Consider the following 18,320-nt stretch of genomic DNA (forward strand, 5'->3'; position numbering starts at 1 on the left):
TTTGAAAATAAAATCTTCCTTTCCATCCATTCCCATTTTGCCAATCACTCCGCTATCGCTTATATATTCCGCATATCAATACTAAATTTTATAACATACAAAAACAATACAAACAAACAAACAAACAAACAAACAAACAAACAAACAAAAACTAAAATGTCACTGGCAATTTTTGTCTAACAGCATCTTCCATTATAATAATCATCATCTCTTTAATATCTTCATATCCACTACTGCCCGTAGACAACGATACTATTATTCTTAGCGTCTCCAAATATTGCAACTTAAATATCACATCAAATGTACCCATATCTATCCCATTTAACCACCCATTAGCTAGGGGTTGGAAAAATTTATTAGTCCTGGTAAGGAATCTGTTTTTCACCACAGCTCTTTTACCATTTACCGTTTCTAACTTTTTGGATTTCCATATAACTTTTCCTTCTCCCCTAATTATATTATTATTATCGAGGCTAACAACATCATTATCACCAACACAATCATCATTATTTACAATCAGATCCCCTTGCGCTTTTTTATTTTCTACCATATTCTGTGCATTAACACCACTTAGTTCCATCGCAGATAGTCCAATTGCTGTTAAAATAGACATTCTCTGCTGTAATGATAACTCTTGTTCTGTTAATAAGATCTCATTCAACTTTAAAATTTTATCCGGAACAACGTCTATAACTGATATTATAGCATTTACTCTCAATTGTTCAAAGTTTTTTATTTCCAATTCATTAGTCAGTTTAACTAATGTTTCTAATAATTCATCTGCGTAGTAATTCACTTCGCCAACAAAATTTCTTTTAGATCGAATTAATTCAGTGGATTTCCGCAAAAGTTTTTCTATAACATATCCATCTTTAATATGTTCCAAAAAGTACCCCAATAGGTCCTTGACAAAAACAATATCCTGCAATTCATCCTCATCCTCATCCTCATCATCACTATCTACAATAATGGCCCTTTCTCTATTCACACGTGTAATTTCCATGTTCTGAAATTTTTTTTCTAGATTATTGCCTATACTATTTTCTCTAATGTCAATATTTTTAGTTTCATAAAGCTGTTCAAAATCAATGTCACATACAGCATCCTTAGAGCAGAACCCAAAATCTATTTCATATGAAGGTACATCAAGTATAAAATCACTCTTATATTCCAAAAGATTCATCGTGCACAATTTTGCCACACACATTGTCCTTTCTATGACCCCCTTATGGTAATGTTCCAATCTATGAGTTACAGTATTTAAGAAGATAGGCAATACTGATATTTCATTAGATATTTGATCGTTATTTAAACATTTCAACGCAACAATCAATAATTTGCTTACCCGTATATCATACTCCTCATTAAAATCCTTATCATTTTTTTTCTCCACATTATTATTCCACTGAGTAAATAGATAGTTTATTAATCTTTTCAACCAAACTGGCGGTAGTACTCTAATATAAACATACTGAATTAAAATATTTACATCTGTATTGATCATAGCAGAAAATTCTCCGTATTCAGGATTCAATTTGTGTATAATATATGCAATAACATTCGGTATATTCCCATGGTAATCATCACTGTAGAGTTGCACATTTAACTTATTCAAATATTTTATAATATATTTGAATAAAATTTTTTTATGCAATATATCACAGTTCTTATAAAAAATGTCCAAAAATATATTGTCAAATGTCTCCGCTTTTAGAAAAATCCAATGCTCAAAAAAAATATCCATGGCATGAACTGGGTTTAACTTAATAGCATCACAAAAAAATTCACCTAGATATTTGGAACCAGAACCTAAAGTGTAATCTAATTTTTGGAATGATTTTAATAAGATCTTCAAATAATCATCAATAGTAATCATCTTACTTAATAGATTATAAAATTTGCTACCAAAATATAAACTTTGGAAGATTTTAATTTCAAACTTATTAAAGTTATTCTTACTATTACCAAATGGGGACTTACCATCTTTTTTAACACAAAGAAAATTTTCCGTCAACACTTGTGATAGATATTGTCCTCTTTGTAAAAAAAAAAGCAAAAATTTTTTATAAATATCAGACACGTTGGCATCTGATGTTTTCCTATTTTCTTGAATAATAGCATTGGTGTCTAAAGCCTTAGTATATTCCAGCAACTGTGAAAGATATTGTACTTTTTTTGGTAAACTAAAGATTTCAACCAAGTACATTTTGTATTTATGGGGTAAAGATGCAGTATGAGGTATAACATATTTAATTATAATCAAAACATCTTCGTCACTTGTTGATACTCTTTGGATTTCAGTTTTTTTTATATTTCTCAATGTTTCTTCAATAAACTCGAGAAATTCTTTTGAGGAGGGCCCATTTTTTAAATTATATTTCATATTTCATTTAGTGATAAGAAATGTTGACAACTTATGTGATCCTATATGTGCAAATTCATTTATTGGTGTGTAATAGCTTAAAAAAAGAATAGAAGGAATTAAAAAAAAAAAAAAGACATGTTTGAAACTTATTCAGCGTGAGTATAAATAAATGAATATTAAAGTCCGAAATGTTTCGGTTACTGGAGATAAATGCATATTTGTGCGATCTTTGTTTTTTTTATTTTATTTTTTTTGAAATATTTCGTATATGTTTTTATTTTCATTTTTGCCTATAAAGTTTAGAAAATAACTTTCAATCTCTCTCTTATTTATTTTTATATATTCATTGCTTAATTTTAAATGATTAAATAGTTAACTCAAACATCAAGACAAAACTCGGAATTTTTTTTTTTTTTTTTAAAAGAAAAAGCAAAAAAAAGAAAAGAAAAACCCTAGAAAAAGAATTCAAAGCATATATTAAATCAATTCAAATATATATATATATATATATATATATATATATATAATGAATTTTCAAAAGAGGAATCTTGAAGATATTTTAAAAGATAAAGAGGAAGACTATGACCAAAATGCAAATAATATTAACCCCATAAATTCAATAAACTCTATTGTTGACGTAGATTTACATATTTCCAAACAGAGAAAAATAGACTTAAAAAATAACGTTAACAACCTTACCTTTGTGCTCCCCCCACCATCATTCAAAGATTTACTAAAAAAATTAGAGCAGTTAACAAATGATGGTAGTGGGGAACAACTTATATCACAACATTACCATACAACAGAAGCACGAGCCATTTTTAATGATTTTTTTCAACTTTGCATTAGCAAAAATTTACTTTCAGGAATGCTAGAAGGTATAAGATTGTATTTGAAGTATTTATTGATATTATTAAAGCATTACAATGTCTACCAATCTATAATAGAAGACGAGATACTTTATTTGTACAACATTTCATCAATGAATGATTTATCATCAATAGAACAAATCTTATTAGCCGATTTTAATCAATATAATAAAAGCTTTTTAGGATCGATTAAAATTTTGGCATTGCAATGTATTTTAAAAAGAGAAACTGCAGAAGCCAATATGAAGGAGGAAAGCGAATTGATAGTTCAATTATTTGCTAACGATGATAGATTTTTCATCAGACTAAACCTGAAGTTAAAGCCAGGGCCCCTTTTGAAAACTATATTTCATTTAATTATTAAGTATAAAGACATCAGAGTACCTTTAAGCTTGAAAATTTTGCAATACATCGAACAGTTTCAGTTAAAGTTTGAAGATTACACAAAATCAACCACTAAAACGCAATTTGCACAAAATATAAAATTTACAAATTATCCAGACTGGGTGAAACTTTATATTCCAGGGTATTATCAAAGTTATTGTAAATATTTCCCCAAGGGGCCCAGTTTGTCCTTACACGAAATTTACTCGAAAAGAAGATCCCTCATCCAAACAGCCAATCCGGATCTAAGGACCGTACAAGAAGACGATTGGCATTATAAGATCAAAGAGACATTGAATAAACCATTACAGGATAATTTGGAAATGATTTACAAATATGTAGAGAGAATTAGTTTCTGTGGGTATTACGATAAATCCACACACTTGAAAGATTTTGATAGGATAGTTTTGAATATAAATACTAATGCTTCAAAAATAAATAAAAACGATTTTAACATGGTTTGTAAAATAATAAAACGCATGGAACAATTTTTTTTAAACCACAATGATTTAAAACGAGTCGGAAATATAATTAATTTAAGTTTTAATCTTTACATTATCCTCACATTCAACGATTTTTTAAAAGAAGCTGTTGTTATGAATCTGAACGTTTTCAGTTTAGTGAGCAAAAAGGAAAATTACGAAATATGGTCCAAATTTCACAAATTTATTTCGTGTGCATACACAGGTGGCTTAAAACTATGGATATTTGAAAAAATATTCAATGTGTTTGCGCTTTTTTTTGATGAAAGTCTAGATTGTAATTGCAAATTTGTCATTGAGTATTGTGTCCCATTATTTAAATTAATAGCAAATACCACAAATTATAGCTATGTTGAGTTTAGAAAAGCATCTGAATTAATGCTATGTTTGCTATATTCTCAAATTGGAAAAGTTCATAATGTGCCCTTTGCCAATTGGTCGTTATTGACCCAAATGTTGTATCAATCCCTGGATTCAAAAACGGAAATTTCATATTTGCAGATAGATGTGCCCATCGATAAATATGATACCTTATATAGAGAGGAAGTTTTGATTAAATGCATATACCTCATATATTTAGAGATGAAAAAACGAAGCTGTTTAAATTTAAAGAAAATTTATAATATTTACACTAAGAAATGGCTATCAACCAAAGTAAATGAGAACAGATGTGTGAATATTATTGAAAATAAATTTTTGAAAACATTATTAATATATCTAGAATTTAACAAATTTAACCATACAATCAAGAAATTCTGTGAAGTTTATAAAAAATATTACCCATCTAATATACAATTATTATTAACGGAGTACCTACTAAGGAGTTGTAACCAATTAAACTCCATAACCTTTGATGTAACTTTAACCAAACCAGCCATTCATTTTAACTTTACCGAGAAAATGTCATATTACAATACACTACTTTCCAAATACGTCTATGATGAGGACTTGTCCCAATTTTTGCTTGCTTTTTCCAGCAAACTGCCTGTGGAAACCCCTGAACTTTTTGATATATCCAATAAGAACAGATTATGCGCAGGCGATTATATTCAAGTAATCATGTTCAATATACATTTGTATTTAGCAAATAGCTACCTGCAGTCAAAAAAAAATAATTATATCTTGGCCTTGACAAACTCCAAGAAGGTTTTGGTTTTATGCAATTCATTAGTTAAAAAAATGAGCAAATTGAATCAAGAGCTAAGGTTACAACTAACTACTGCATTATTATATGCATTTCGAACAGCTATAACTGTGTCTGTCCATTTAGGGTTAGTAAAAGAATGCGAGTTTTATGTTAAGCAGTTTTATGAAATGATGTGGGTTATGTCTGATCCAATTGTTACATTTGAGCTATGTCATTATAGTATACTTTTTTACAAATTGCTTGGTGAGCAGGCCAAGCACGACTTTTTCTTATCTCATTTGCTTAAAATATCTACCAGTATTGATATGGAGGAGAACGTAGATGCAAAATGTAAATTTTTGTATGATACTAATATGCTCGGTGATTTGCAACAATATTGTCTTGAAACAGATCCAATAAAACCATGTGGCATCTTTAAAGACTGGCTATTAGATTTAGGAAGCACACGTGTTAATAAATTTTTCCAACATGATGCACGGTATATATTTAATGATTTAGTGAAAGATATTACTGACTTCATTGAGTTGGCAAGGGAGAAGTTACCTTATTTAAAAAGAATAGAGGGTGCTGTTTGGTTTGGTCAAATCGAAAAGTATCAAACGACAAGGAGTTTCAATGTGAACAGCCATGCTAACCAGGATGATGAGGGGAAAATATTGAAAAAAATTCTTGATATACAAGCTAAAATATCTTCAACGCATAATTTTGATAAAATGAGTTTTGTATTACAAAAAAAAACTGTGGATTATGTGAATTGGATTATTTCTTTTATAGAGAGATGGTATAAACCACTTAATTTTACAAGTATAATTACTTTAGAAGGACTAAAAAACAAGACAATGAGACATGAAAAGGAGCTTGTACTTAATGATAGCGACCTAGATTTTGATCCAAAAAATATGAACAAGTATGCGAGATTGTCGGAAAATTTTCCAAATGATTTTTGTGGCGTCAATGTTTTCCCAAGCGAATATAATGTAATCACCCTAGATGTATGTGGATTTACAGGTGATCTAGTCATGGAACAATTTAAACACGGTGTCAAACGGAATATAAGATTGCCAACATCCAGATTGAGCCAGTTCTCTTCTTCACCAACCTTTACCTTCAATAATGCTTTAAAGGAGTTAAAAAACATTATTGATCTGAGTAACGAAACAACTTCAAGCGGTGTAACGAGTAATGTAGTTACTAAAGAAGACAGACGCGCTTGGTGGAAAAAAAGGTTTTCTCTCGATACGAAACTACACAATTTGTTGAAGGAAATAGAAATACAATGTTTTGGTGGGTTTGTTGGGATATTTAACAATAATGTGAAAGATAGAGAGTCCAAAGAGTTTGCTCAATACAGAAAGAAGTTTCATACATTGTTAAGGAAGGCAACCCCGGGTTATGAAAAACGATATGTTCCCGATGATATTTTGGAATTATTCTTACTACTAGACCTTAACGTTGAGCACATCGATTTGTTACTCCAGGATTTAATTCAGTTTATTCATAATAGGGCCTTTCATAAAAGGGAGAAAAAATATAATAAAATGAGCCCAGAGGACTTTTTAAACAATGTTAAACAGATTGTCAGTCAATTTTCCGGACAGGTACCCTCATTGCTAACAAGCCCTAAACATATCATTTTAGTAGTCAAAGATTTATGCCATGCGGTTCCATGGGAATCTTGTAATTTTTTAAGGGATAAATCGGTTAGTCGAATATCTTCTCTATGCATGTTAAAACATTTGCTCGATAAATTTGGCGTGGATCCCGTTTTAGACACAAATTTAGATTCGCTTTCGGTTGTTCTTAATCCCAATGGGGATTTGCCGAGGACTGAAAATAATTTTAAGGATTATTTTTCTGATGTCAACTATATTATGGTTAGTGTCAAACCATCTCCATCTGATTTCCAAAAATTGCTGATGTTTTCATCTTTGTTTATATATATCGGACACAGTGGTGGAGAGCAATATATTAAGTTAAAGGATATAAAAAAGCTGGATATAATATCTTCTTCCTTTTTGTTGGGTTGTTCCTCTGCATATATGGTTCCATATAAAGAATTTAGTAACACTGGTACTGTCATGGCATATATACTAGGAGGCTCTCCAATGATCGTGGGAAATTTATGGGACGTGACAGATAAAGATATAGATAGGTATAGTCTAGAAATGTTTTCCAAAATTGGACTTTTGCAAGAAAATCTTGGAGGCAAATTGACTGTCGCTCAAGCTATAGCAGACTCAAGAGCAGTATGCAAGCTAAGATATTTAAATGGTGCTGCGCCTATAATTTATGGACTACCGTTTAAAGTGAATTTTAGAAAAAATTGACATTTTGTAGTACCATTTGAGGTATGGTAATTGGTTATTTATAATACATAATTAATTTGTAAATGAATTTAATCATCTCCAAATCTGTTTTTACTGATAATGATATTGATATGTCTCTATACTTGTCAGAACCAGGAATATTTTTAATGTTGAATATCAGTGTCTTTTTGGCATTTGGATTGATTTGTATACCTTCTTCATCATTCTTGTTAATTATACAAACGTCTGTTGATGATTCTGCAGGTAATTTCCCAAGTAATTTACCCATTTTTGCTTTAAAGGCGTGAATAAGCCAATTTTCGTATTTTTCAATGACTGGTTTCATATCATTACTATTGATTATCTGTTTAGCGTCTATTTTAAGCAAACTTGATCTCACAGCCCTCAATGGGATTATGGCAGATGTCATCTTGGGTAGCAATACATTAACATAAGTACTTTTGTTCGTTATGTATGTACTTTCTCCTTTTTTAGAATGTTTTCTTGAAAGATCCAATTTTAGATCTTCATCGTTAACTCTAATAAGCTTTAGTTGTAATAAAAAATCCTTCGGTGATTTAATCATAGTCAACCTATCTTTTCTCATTGGAGAACCTAATAATTGAGCTAGCATATTGGTACCTAATTGGAAGTTTGGTATATTCCTTTGAGTACTTACATTTGGAATATAAATTTTTTCTGCTTTTTTCTTTGTTATAATAGGTGATATTTTAGGTACTTGTTTAGTTCCATTATTTTTAACGATGTTTTTGTTATTCTTTAGAGTTGTATCTAGTAACAGCTTACTCACTTCATTCCATTGCATACCTAGGTTTTTTTTCTTTTTGTATTTTATATTTTGCTAGAAAGTATATTTCAGGGTCTTTTCCAATAGGATCATTTGAATATGTCTTGATTATTGGAAAGATAGAATTTGACGAGAGTAAAGCCAATGAACGAGATAAAAAATATAAACGATTTTATTGTATTAAGTTTAAAATTTAAATATTGAAAAAAAAAAAAATAAAAAAAAAAAAAATTTTTTTAAAACCTTTTGAAAAATAGTTGCTTTTTATTATTTTTGAACTGACAATCATGATTTTCAACACTATTTCAAATATTTCATAAAAATATATATATATATATGTATATATCTATACATGAACAATTATGAAAGTATCCTTGATAACATTACAAAATATGGTTAAATTTAAATTTGAGAAACACTTAATAACAAAAAAAAAATTTAGGGATGCAATGACTAAAGTGGCTAACCAGGCAATGATACTTACCGCTACTTCAACAACCTCACCAACAACTTCAGATGATTATAGAGGAGTTACGTTATCTTCAGTAACTTCATTAACTATTAACCCTAAACCCATGTTACAATTTAATTTACAAATACCTTCATTTACATCCCAAGCTATTCATAGAAACAATGTGTTTGCAATTCACTTAATGAAACCCAACCTAGAAAGCGTGCAACTAGCCAGATTATTCAGCAAAGGAGCAGTTAAAGTACCCATTACAAAAGTTGTTGAACCCTTTATTGAAAGTAATCCAGAATTGAGAAAAGAAGTTAAGGAGTCCGGCTTACAAAAATTTTTCAAGAAAATTAGCGAGAGAAATATTGGAAGTGGCCCAACAAAAATATCAAATAGAGATGATTTTATTGCTGCCAATGTTAATGATTCCAAACCCACCACCACAATGTTAACCCAATCTCATCAAATCGTGCCATTCAAACCATTTAAATTGTTGAAAGATAATCAATATACTAAATATCCAATAGGCATAACCTCTCTGCCCCTTTTAAATGTTTGTGACTTGGTTTTTATTTGCACAGGAACTTTTAATTTTAAGGTGGGTGATCATGAAATATGGGTGGGCGAAGTTCAAGATATATTAAATGGAGATAAAGACTTAAAAAAAATAGAAATTGTTGAAGATGATAAGAAAATAACTGGTGGATTAGTTTATTGTGACCGAGAATTTAAAAAGGTTGGTTCTAAAATATAAACACTACTAACTTGCGCACAACATTTGCACCTCATTATGCTATCGAATTTAAAACTTGTAAGATATTAATAGATTTTATAGTTTCCATTTGGGAAGAGAAAAGAATTGGTGAATATATATATATATATGTATATATATATATATAGAAATTTATTCATGTACATGCTAATAAAAATACTTTAATACCAATCTTAAATAATTAGGAAAAAAAAAAAAAAAAAAAAAAAAAAAAAAACACATTTGTATCCTTTCGAACCATAGAATACAAATCTACCCCCCATATAAAGATTTATAGACGTCAATTTTGGAATTTGAATTATTTGAATTACCTTGGGCTAAATCATAAGTACTACTATTGTTGCTTTTACTGCTTAAATATTTCCCAGTAGTAGATTTTCCCTCTGCAGCAGCCTTTTTCAAATGATTACTAGCATTAGTTAATACTAGACTACTCAAAGACGAAAGCGAATTAATTTTTCTGTGTCCTTTATTCGGATGATGTGACTGTTGTTGTTGTTGTTGCATGTTACCGGTATTTACATTTGTACTGTTAAATGTATTGGCAGCGCCAGAATTGTTAGGTAAACTAACCGTATTCGCCATTGAAGTCGTAGATGACGGTTTTGATAAAGGGACAGCACTCGCGCTCCTAATACTAATAGGCGGAGAAGGTGGAGTAGTTGCATTCGCTCTAATAAGTTTGGAGCGTGCAACTGAGGCAGCAGACTGAACAGTTTGTGGAATCCCTGGTGAAACCGCAACCGATTGTGGTCTCCTAACAGGGATACTAAAATAGCCACCTCCACCGCCACTTACATTGTTGACGGCAGCGGGCGGCTGTGTAGAGCCCACATTCGCAGAGACAGTGATGGATGGGATAACAGATGTATTATTATCTTTTTCTGTTTCAGGAGTAGTATGAGCAGTCGCTGGGGCTGATGTTGATGTTGGAAAAACCGTTGGGGCAGAAGATACGGGATCTTGCGATGGAAAACTGTCAGGTTGAGAAACTAAAATATCCGGTTTTGATACACTTTGTGGTTGTGGTAGACTTTGTGGTTGTGATGGAGCTAAAGTATCCGAGGAAGGAGTAACAGGCATAACAGGTTTAGGATCTGAAGCCATGATCAAATTACCATTGTCATCAATTGCAGGTGTGATTTGATTAGTATGCTTGTTCATCTCATTGACAGACAATTGACTAAAATCTCTTGGAGGTAAATCTAGTCTCATTTTAAACTTCCCACGTCTCGTAGTGCCTGAAGCTACTTTATGCGTGCTAACACGCTTTAATAAAATTTGTTCTTCAATAAATTTAGCTCTGTCTTGAGATGAATGAAAGGAAGTTAAATCTTTCAAGTCGTTTATCCATCTTTGGAAATCTTTCTGATCAACATCGGATGGTTTTCTAAACGTCCATGTTGTTGAAACAGGCGTTGTTGAAGTGGAACTGTTGGCAACTGGCTGAACCAAAGATGAAGAGGACGATTGTCTCTTCCAAAATTTACCTAGTCCATAAGTCTTATTAGATTTTGTCTTATTATATTCGTTCATTGCGATGGTATTTTTTTTTTCTGCGGCACTATTATTGTCGAAATAAATGTCATCTAATGATTTAGTTTTTATTACAAATTTTTCTTCATTATACTCCAATAATGCACAATCGTTTAGTGAAATACTCATTATCGGAGAAAATAAACCTTTAGTATTTGAAGTAAGTAATGGATCATCGTCAGTTTCCTCATTAATAGTATCATTATTACTACTACTACGGCGATTATTTGAATGGTTTTTAAAAAAATCACTAGACTTGAACTCGTGAAGATAGTTTGAAGTTAGAACGAAATAGCCTTTACTGTAATTTTTTATATATTTATTTTTTTTTAGTAGATATCCTGCTCTAATACATCTTGCCAATGGAGATTTCATTTTAGGATATATAATGTCACTTAATTTCCTAGATGATGGTATTGGATCGGTAGATCTCCATCTTAGTAGACATTTTGGATGTGTTAGAACCAATTTATCCCATTCCACACTAGGTGGTTTAGACAAAATTCCCTGATTTAAATCGTTGCACAAATTGGACAAGGTCATTCTAACTTGTAAATCCATTAAACCGCTATACCTGGATAAAGATTTTTGAATTTCAAGATAGACGATTTTTTCCAATTCTAGTCCTGTTTTTTGCAAATTAATGTACGATTCTTGTAAATAATGCTCTTCTAATAATTGTCTTTTCAATTGCAAATCCAACTGCAACTTCAAAAGATATGGGTCATGTTTAGGTTTTAAATTTTTTTTTTTGGAAGATTTCAAAATAGGGCCATCAGCTATATCATCAACTTTGTTTTCAATCACAATACTAATGGCAGCAATGTATCTGTTCAACAGTTGTCCAGTCAAAGCCACATGTTCTTGAATATTGGTTTTAAAATCATCGTGCAAATCCTTAATTTCCTTAATTTTCACTTGTAAATCATTCTTCAATTCTTCCAATCTGGGTATAATGTAGGCAGTAATTTCCTTGCAAGAAATAATCTGTCTTTTGGCCAATGATACATGATATTTTTTTAATAAAACTTGAATATCTTGGATCGATCCAGAACCAAACGGCAAAAATCCGGAGGCATTGTTGCCATCTAGCTCTACTGACTTTTTATTGAAGACTGGGATGGTATTGAGACTGTTGGAGGAACTGAAACTTTTCAACGAAGGTCTGCTGGTAGTCGCAGCGGAGGCATTTGTATTGAGTTTGTATAGATTGTTGCTACTGTTATTGCCATTAACAGTAGTGGTGCTACTATTACTGTTGACAACGGCACTCATATTAGGTAATAATGGTTCTACAATAGTATTGTTATCGGTCAAATTTGTTAAAAATTGGAATTTGACACTATTTTTTAATCTTAAATTAATTTTTGCATATTCCTCTTGAGCGATCACCACATCTTTGAAATAGAGAATCAAGCCTTTTAAAATTTTTTTCCATTTAGTAAATCTATCAATGACAACTGTTGTTGGATATTGTGACGCAGAATTTGAATAAGGCTCAGGGTTTTCTGGAACGGCAGTGGCGGAGGAGGAAGAGGAGCTTGAGTAATAATCCGATTTATTACTGTTTAAATTGGGTTCAATGCTAATATTAGAACCTTTTGGAGTTGGTACACCAATGTGGAAAGGAGAATGGTAATCTGTTTTAGGTAGTATTTTAACACCATTTTCGCTAAGCCAATGTTCGTTGGAGTCAATATCTAGATCATCTTCTTCACTATCAAAAAGATAATCCGGTGTGTTGCTATTGTTTTGAGAAGTAGAGTTTGGAGCAACAGAAGTAGCAGCGGTAGTTGTTTTAGCAATAGGATCTGATGGGTCTTCTTCCAATGAATAAACATCGTCTTCATTAGTGTAATCTTCATCTAATGGAACTTCTTGATATTCACTCATGATAGCGAAAAGCTATTACGTATGTATTTTTATGTATTTTTTTTTTATTTTTATTCAAATTAGTTGATTTTACTCTTTTTATTTTTATTTTTATTTTTATTTTTTTGTTATTGGTGATCGAATTAATGATCGTATTAATGATCGTATTAATGTTATTAAGTTTTCAAAGGCGGTTAAATGTTAAAAAAAAAGAGAGGGAACAATGTTAGTAGTATGTTAGGGAGGTGAAATTGGAAATATTATAAGATAGAGTGGCGTTATAGAGAAGATATTTAAGATGTGTATATTTATATATATTGTAGTTTTTTTTTTTTTTTTTTTTTTTTTTTTCTTTTTTTTCCTTTTTTTTCCTTTTCTTTTCTTTTCTTTTTTTTCTTCCTTTAAATTTTGATTAGTAGTAAGGAAAGGGGAAATAGAAAATGAAAAAGGAAAGATGTTGATTTAATTATGTGATTTTCTCTATGATGAAAAGTGATATTATTTAGACAAATTTAAAGGAAGATAAGGCTTATTATTAACAATACTTGCGGTTAACTGGCGAGGGGAGAAGAAGTGCGGTGGGGGAGGGAAGAAGGGACAGTGGAAGACAGCCAAGGGACGACTAAGTTAAAAATAGACAAAAACGTAAAATGGAAATGGAAATGCGTGCGCTTTTGTGTCCTTTTCTTTTAGACAACAATATCATTATCAAAAATCACTCAAAATTATATTTATATATATATATATAAAATACGCTGCACATTCCGCTTCGGATCCTTTATGGGTCAGGTGGTCTATTTATGCCGAAACAAATACAATAGAAGCCGTAATCATTTAATTGCTATCATATATGTATATGTATTTTTAGACGAATCTTGGTTTTAAATTCCCCTCTTCCCGTCTTCTTACTACTCACTTTCCCAAAAATTCACGCTTTTTTCTTTTTTATTGTGATTTTGGGGAATAAAATAAATAAAAAAAAAAAAAGTTTTTCCTTGAAACTGCAAATAAAACGTTATATTTTAATAGAATTCATTAAAAATGGGGATTTAAATTAATCGGAGAATAAGGGTAAATTGTTATTAATAATCAATAAAATTAATAGTTAAAAATTAAAAAAAATTATTACACTCACACTGGGGGTCGAACCCAGAATCTTCTGATTAGAAGTCAGACGCGTTGCCATTACGCCATGCGAGCCCTTTCATGTTTTCTGATCCTAAATATAACTTCTAATCAATAGTATATATCTTTACTGACAATAAATACTTTTAAACATCGAAAAATCTTTTACCAAGCATTTGTCAACAAATATGATATCTCACCAAGTGAAAAGTATCAAACTTCTTTTGTTTATATTAAAGTATTAATTACATTATATATAAACGCATATAATTTATATAACTATTTGCATATCACATCAATCCAACCCATCTTTTAAGTTAGTCTTTCTTTACAGATTTATTCTTTAAGAGTTTACTAAAAGCAATCTTAATCATTGTGCCAAACCACATCAAGTTCAATCCATCCAAAACAAAATTTCCTAAACAAATAAACATTGTCTCATAAATTAAAAACCTTGGATCATCCTTGACAATGTAGAAATCATAACACAATATACAAATTTGAGCTAACCCCCAAACAATTCTACACAGGAAAAAGGTAACCATAAATAACAGATCATTTGCATCAACAAGAAACCTCCAAAATTTGGAAATACGACCCAACTCATACTTCAATGCAAACCATCTAATATTCAAAAATGGGTTAGATAATTCAAAAAATAGAAAAATCGAGGCATAATAATTAATATATGGTTTACTGCCAATAGAATAAACTGTAAATGAAATCAAGCCATGAATAACAAATGGGAAAGTGGAATATAAAATGGAAATTAGAATATCCCACATAAAGTACCCAATAGCGAAGATACAAACAATTTCATTTTTCTCAGAATACCCGAAAACTCTTTCTGCACTGTTTTCAAATTGAAATCCAGAAAATGGCCAATATTTATCACCATCTTGAAAGATGGCGTTAAAGCAACATTGTAATATGATTAAACTTTGAATAAAAGAAACCGAATGCATGTTTATTTGATTACGTGATTCTTTAATCGCATCTTTATTGATTTTTTTCAACTTGTGTAAAATCGGATATAACAATTTATCAGATGCTATGAAAATTAATTCGTAAAATCCAGCAACATATAAAATTGTATGCAAATTAGCCAGGTAAAGTTCAGATGTTAGGATATTGTATTCGGTTAACTTGGCTAAAAACGCAGGATAAAATGTACCCGATGGTTTTGGTATTGATAAGATATACTTTATTAAGCAGTTGATCATAATTTTATTTATTTATTTATTTTTTTTGTTTTTTTTGTTTGTTTGTTTATTATATATTTGCTTTCTTTATTATCTTGTGAATTAAACACACAGTTAATTATATGATACTATTATTACCAGAGTGACAGTTGGAAAAAAAAAAAACATCTATTCAATCTAAAGATAAAGTTTTTAATAAAAATATGTAAAAATTTATTGATAAACAGATCTAAAACTGAAAACGGCGAGTTTTGTCAGGTTTTTTATTTTCTCTCCAAACAAATAAAAAAAAATAAAATAAAAAAAAAATAAAAATAAAAATAAAAAAAAAAAACAATGTATTAAAACGTTCTTTAGAAACATGCGTAAATATACGAGAAATCAACAAATACACAGCAAATCCAGTCAAATGTCAAGCCAAAATCACTCAATCAAACTTAAGTATTCATCACCTTAATTCAATTGTATATAAACGTTCCATCTTTTGTTATTTTTTAAAAAAGAAAGGAAAAAAAAAAAAAAAAAATTAAAAAGATGGAATTTACAATAAATACATAGAAAAGTAAATATGCATTAACCAAACTAACAAAAAATGTTATATATATATATATATATAATTTTTGTATACTAGAACTAAATCAGAAAATCCAGATAAAGTTTTTCTTTTCTTTTCTTTTCTTTTCTTTTCTTTTTTTTTTCAATATTATTTTTGCCGTATGACATATAATGTCACGTTACACCTCATTTCTTATTATTGTTCACATTTTGTGCATCTTTGTTAGCTAACAAAACGGCAGCCCTATTCATTTGGACAACATTGGCAATTTGTTTAAAAATATACCCTGGCAAACAAATTATGGTAGTGTAAATACCCAAAGTGTACCAACATTTCCTATCAACAAAACTACACCAATACAAAGCCATGTAAAATAATTCATTGAATGCGCAAATAGTAAACAAAACATCTCTTCTACTATAATATAAATTCAATAACCATTGCTCCTTTTCAATATCCTTGTGCGACTTGCCACCGCCAGTACTTAATGTAGCATACATATGCATATAATGACTACATAAGTCCAAAGCATTGGCCATTTGAAAAAAAGGCATCAAATAAGAAGGGTACACACTAGAAAGATAAATGATTAAACATGCAGTAGTACTTCTATCTGCTATCATATCTAAAACTGCACCAAATCCGCTACATTGGTTATATTTACGTGCCATAGTCCCATCTACTGCATCCAATAAACAAGAAATACCATATATTAAAGTAGTTAATAGTGGACAACTTTTCATAAAAAATAACGATAGCACCATTGTAATTATACGAGCATATCCGATTTTGTTTGGTATATATTTGAAAATATCACTAGCAGTGACATTTAATGATCGTTGATTTTTGACAGTGGCCATCTCAATTGTGTGTGATTATTCTAGAGTTGTAAAAGATTTTTGATTTTTTTTTGATTTGTTTTGGATAGCATTTCCTTATTTTAAATAAAGTAAGAAAAATAGCAATAATGTTGGTAAATTATGAAAGGTTTATTTGATTTCTCGGCGAGGAAAAATGTAAAAAAATATAAAAAAAATATAAAAAAAATATAAAAAAAAAAGTGTTAAATCAACAAATAAATGAAAACTTTTTTAGCTTATCCAACGAAATTTCCACGGAAAACTCTTTTCCTTTTATTTTTTTTTTAAATTGATGAGCTTAAAATGAAAAAAAAATTAAAAAAAATCAAATAAAAACATTCCAAGTTCTATTCAGCTTAATGCTAAAACTAAACTATCCATCCTAATAAATAAATAATAATAATAATAATAATATATATTCCATTGAATTGAAAAATAAAAAAAAATAATAATAATAAATAAAATGCTCAGAAATTGAACCATTTGTACTCATCTCAAAATGTTTAGTACCCGTTCATACACATATAGACTAATTACAGTTGTTGGCGCACTTTTTAATAACGCAATATATAACCCTTGATATAAAGTTTTAATACCTTCTTTCCGATATATATGGTAGCCAATGGAAATAAACTTTTTTTTCTTATGGTACTCTTTATACACCTGTGGCGATTCAGTTAATTCTGTAATATTTCTCGAAGTCATAATCTGTATTCGCCTTCTAATTGTGTCCAGTGGAAATGTAACTGATTTTGCGGTTATACCAGCTATAGTACTACTGAACTGTCTCAACAACATAATATATGTATTCTCGTTATTCTTGCTATTACTATAGTTCTCGCAAAATACATTTATTGATTCATAAACCGAAAAAATAATAGAACTGTTCAAAGTCAATGTCACTATAGAACTGGTACACCCTTTAAATAACCCATTGAATTTATTTTCATGCAGCCATATCTCCTTGACAACATCAAACATTCGATTATTATTTGTCCTACTAACAGTACTAATATGGTTTGTTGTGGGTACATGCTTTTGAAATGCTATGAATCTTGTCCTCAAGATATCCAAGGGATAAGAAACTACACTTGAACAAATCCCGCTTAAACCACCCACTATAAAACTATGTAAAGCCTCATTTTTGGTGAATATCGAAAGATGACTATTAAAATATGAATACGAAGAAAATTGAACACTTCCATACACCATGTACATCAATAGACCAGGAACATTGCCCTTAAAGAACCCTTTTATACTATTTTCCGCTTTATATATTTTTTTGATTATATTAAATAGTTTGATGTCATTATTCCCATGCAGAGTGGATCTTGTAGTTTTTTTAGTTGCAATATTTCGAGGTAGTAATTGGTAATGTATTTTAATCACATCTAGTGGTGCAGTAAAAGTTCTAGCCACGATACCAGAAAGAGATCCTGCTATAAGAGATTTATAAAATGGTACATCTACTCCGCTGCGCAAATGATCCAAAGTCATTAGCCAATATACTGATGCTATTTTCTTGTTTGGAAACTTTTTTTTTTCTTCCTTTTCCTTTTCCTCTTCCTTTTCAATC

At 30.1% G+C, this 18,320-nt stretch overlaps 8 protein-coding genes and 1 non-coding gene across 9 annotated transcripts; 2 read left to right on the forward strand and 7 right to left on the reverse strand.

The window, feature by feature from the left end:
• Positions 1-151: 151 nt before the first annotated feature.
• Positions 152-2,383, reverse strand: TEL2 (Tel2p; the record flags this gene model as incomplete). Its single annotated transcript, XM_046077094.1, has 1 exon — positions 152-2,383. The coding sequence occupies one exon, from the start codon at positions 2,381-2,383 to the stop codon at positions 152-154; it is 2,232 nt and encodes a 743-aa protein (XP_045934810.1).
• A 508-nt stretch (positions 2,384-2,891) lies between these two features.
• On the forward strand, positions 2,892-7,574 carry ESP1 (separase; the record flags this gene model as incomplete). Its single annotated transcript, XM_046077095.1, has 1 exon — positions 2,892-7,574. The coding sequence occupies one exon, from the start codon at positions 2,892-2,894 to the stop codon at positions 7,572-7,574; it is 4,683 nt and encodes a 1,560-aa protein (XP_045934811.1).
• Positions 7,575-7,608: 34 nt separating this feature from the next.
• Positions 7,609-8,379, reverse strand: RRG8 (Rrg8p; the record flags this gene model as incomplete). Its single annotated transcript, XM_046077096.1, has 1 exon — positions 7,609-8,379. One exon carries the CDS (start codon positions 8,377-8,379, stop codon positions 7,609-7,611), a length of 771 nt encoding a protein of 256 aa, XP_045934812.1.
• Positions 8,380-8,810: 431 nt separating this feature from the next.
• On the forward strand, positions 8,811-9,575 carry SCDLUD_002337 (conserved putative NADH-dependent flavin oxidoreductase; the record flags this gene model as incomplete). Its single annotated transcript, XM_046076625.1, has 1 exon — positions 8,811-9,575. One exon carries the CDS (start codon positions 8,811-8,813, stop codon positions 9,573-9,575), a length of 765 nt encoding a protein of 254 aa, XP_045934813.1.
• Positions 9,576-9,845: 270 nt separating this feature from the next.
• On the reverse strand, positions 9,846-13,022 carry SCDLUD_002338 (uncharacterized protein; the record flags this gene model as incomplete). Its single annotated transcript, XM_046077097.1, has 1 exon — positions 9,846-13,022. One exon carries the CDS (start codon positions 13,020-13,022, stop codon positions 9,846-9,848), a length of 3,177 nt encoding a protein of 1,058 aa, XP_045934814.1.
• Positions 13,023-14,129: 1,107 nt separating this feature from the next.
• On the reverse strand, positions 14,130-14,201 carry SCDLUD_002339. The gene has a single exon. It is a non-coding gene; the product is annotated as a tRNA-Arg (tRNA).
• Positions 14,202-14,443: 242 nt separating this feature from the next.
• Positions 14,444-15,349, reverse strand: ALE2 (Ale2p; the record flags this gene model as incomplete). The annotated part of the gene is made up of 1 exon (XM_046077098.1): positions 14,444-15,349. One exon carries the CDS (start codon positions 15,347-15,349, stop codon positions 14,444-14,446), a length of 906 nt encoding a protein of 301 aa, XP_045934815.1.
• A 720-nt stretch (positions 15,350-16,069) lies between these two features.
• Positions 16,070-16,744, reverse strand: PIS1 (CDP-diacylglycerol--inositol 3-phosphatidyltransferase; the record flags this gene model as incomplete). The annotated part of the gene is made up of 1 exon (XM_046077099.1): positions 16,070-16,744. One exon carries the CDS (start codon positions 16,742-16,744, stop codon positions 16,070-16,072), a length of 675 nt encoding a protein of 224 aa, XP_045934816.1.
• A 489-nt stretch (positions 16,745-17,233) lies between these two features.
• TPC1 (thiamine transporter TPC1) lies at positions 17,234-18,241 on the reverse strand (the record flags this gene model as incomplete). Its single annotated transcript, XM_046081438.1, has 1 exon — positions 17,234-18,241. The coding sequence occupies one exon, from the start codon at positions 18,239-18,241 to the stop codon at positions 17,234-17,236; it is 1,008 nt and encodes a 335-aa protein (XP_045934817.1).
• Positions 18,242-18,320: the final 79 nt, after the last annotated feature.

The sequence above is a fragment of the Saccharomycodes ludwigii genome, chromosome III (assembly GCF_020623625.1).
Source record: "Saccharomycodes ludwigii strain NBRC 1722 chromosome III, whole genome shotgun sequence".
NCBI classification, from domain to species: Eukaryota; Fungi; Ascomycota; class Saccharomycetes; order Saccharomycodales; family Saccharomycodaceae; genus Saccharomycodes; species Saccharomycodes ludwigii.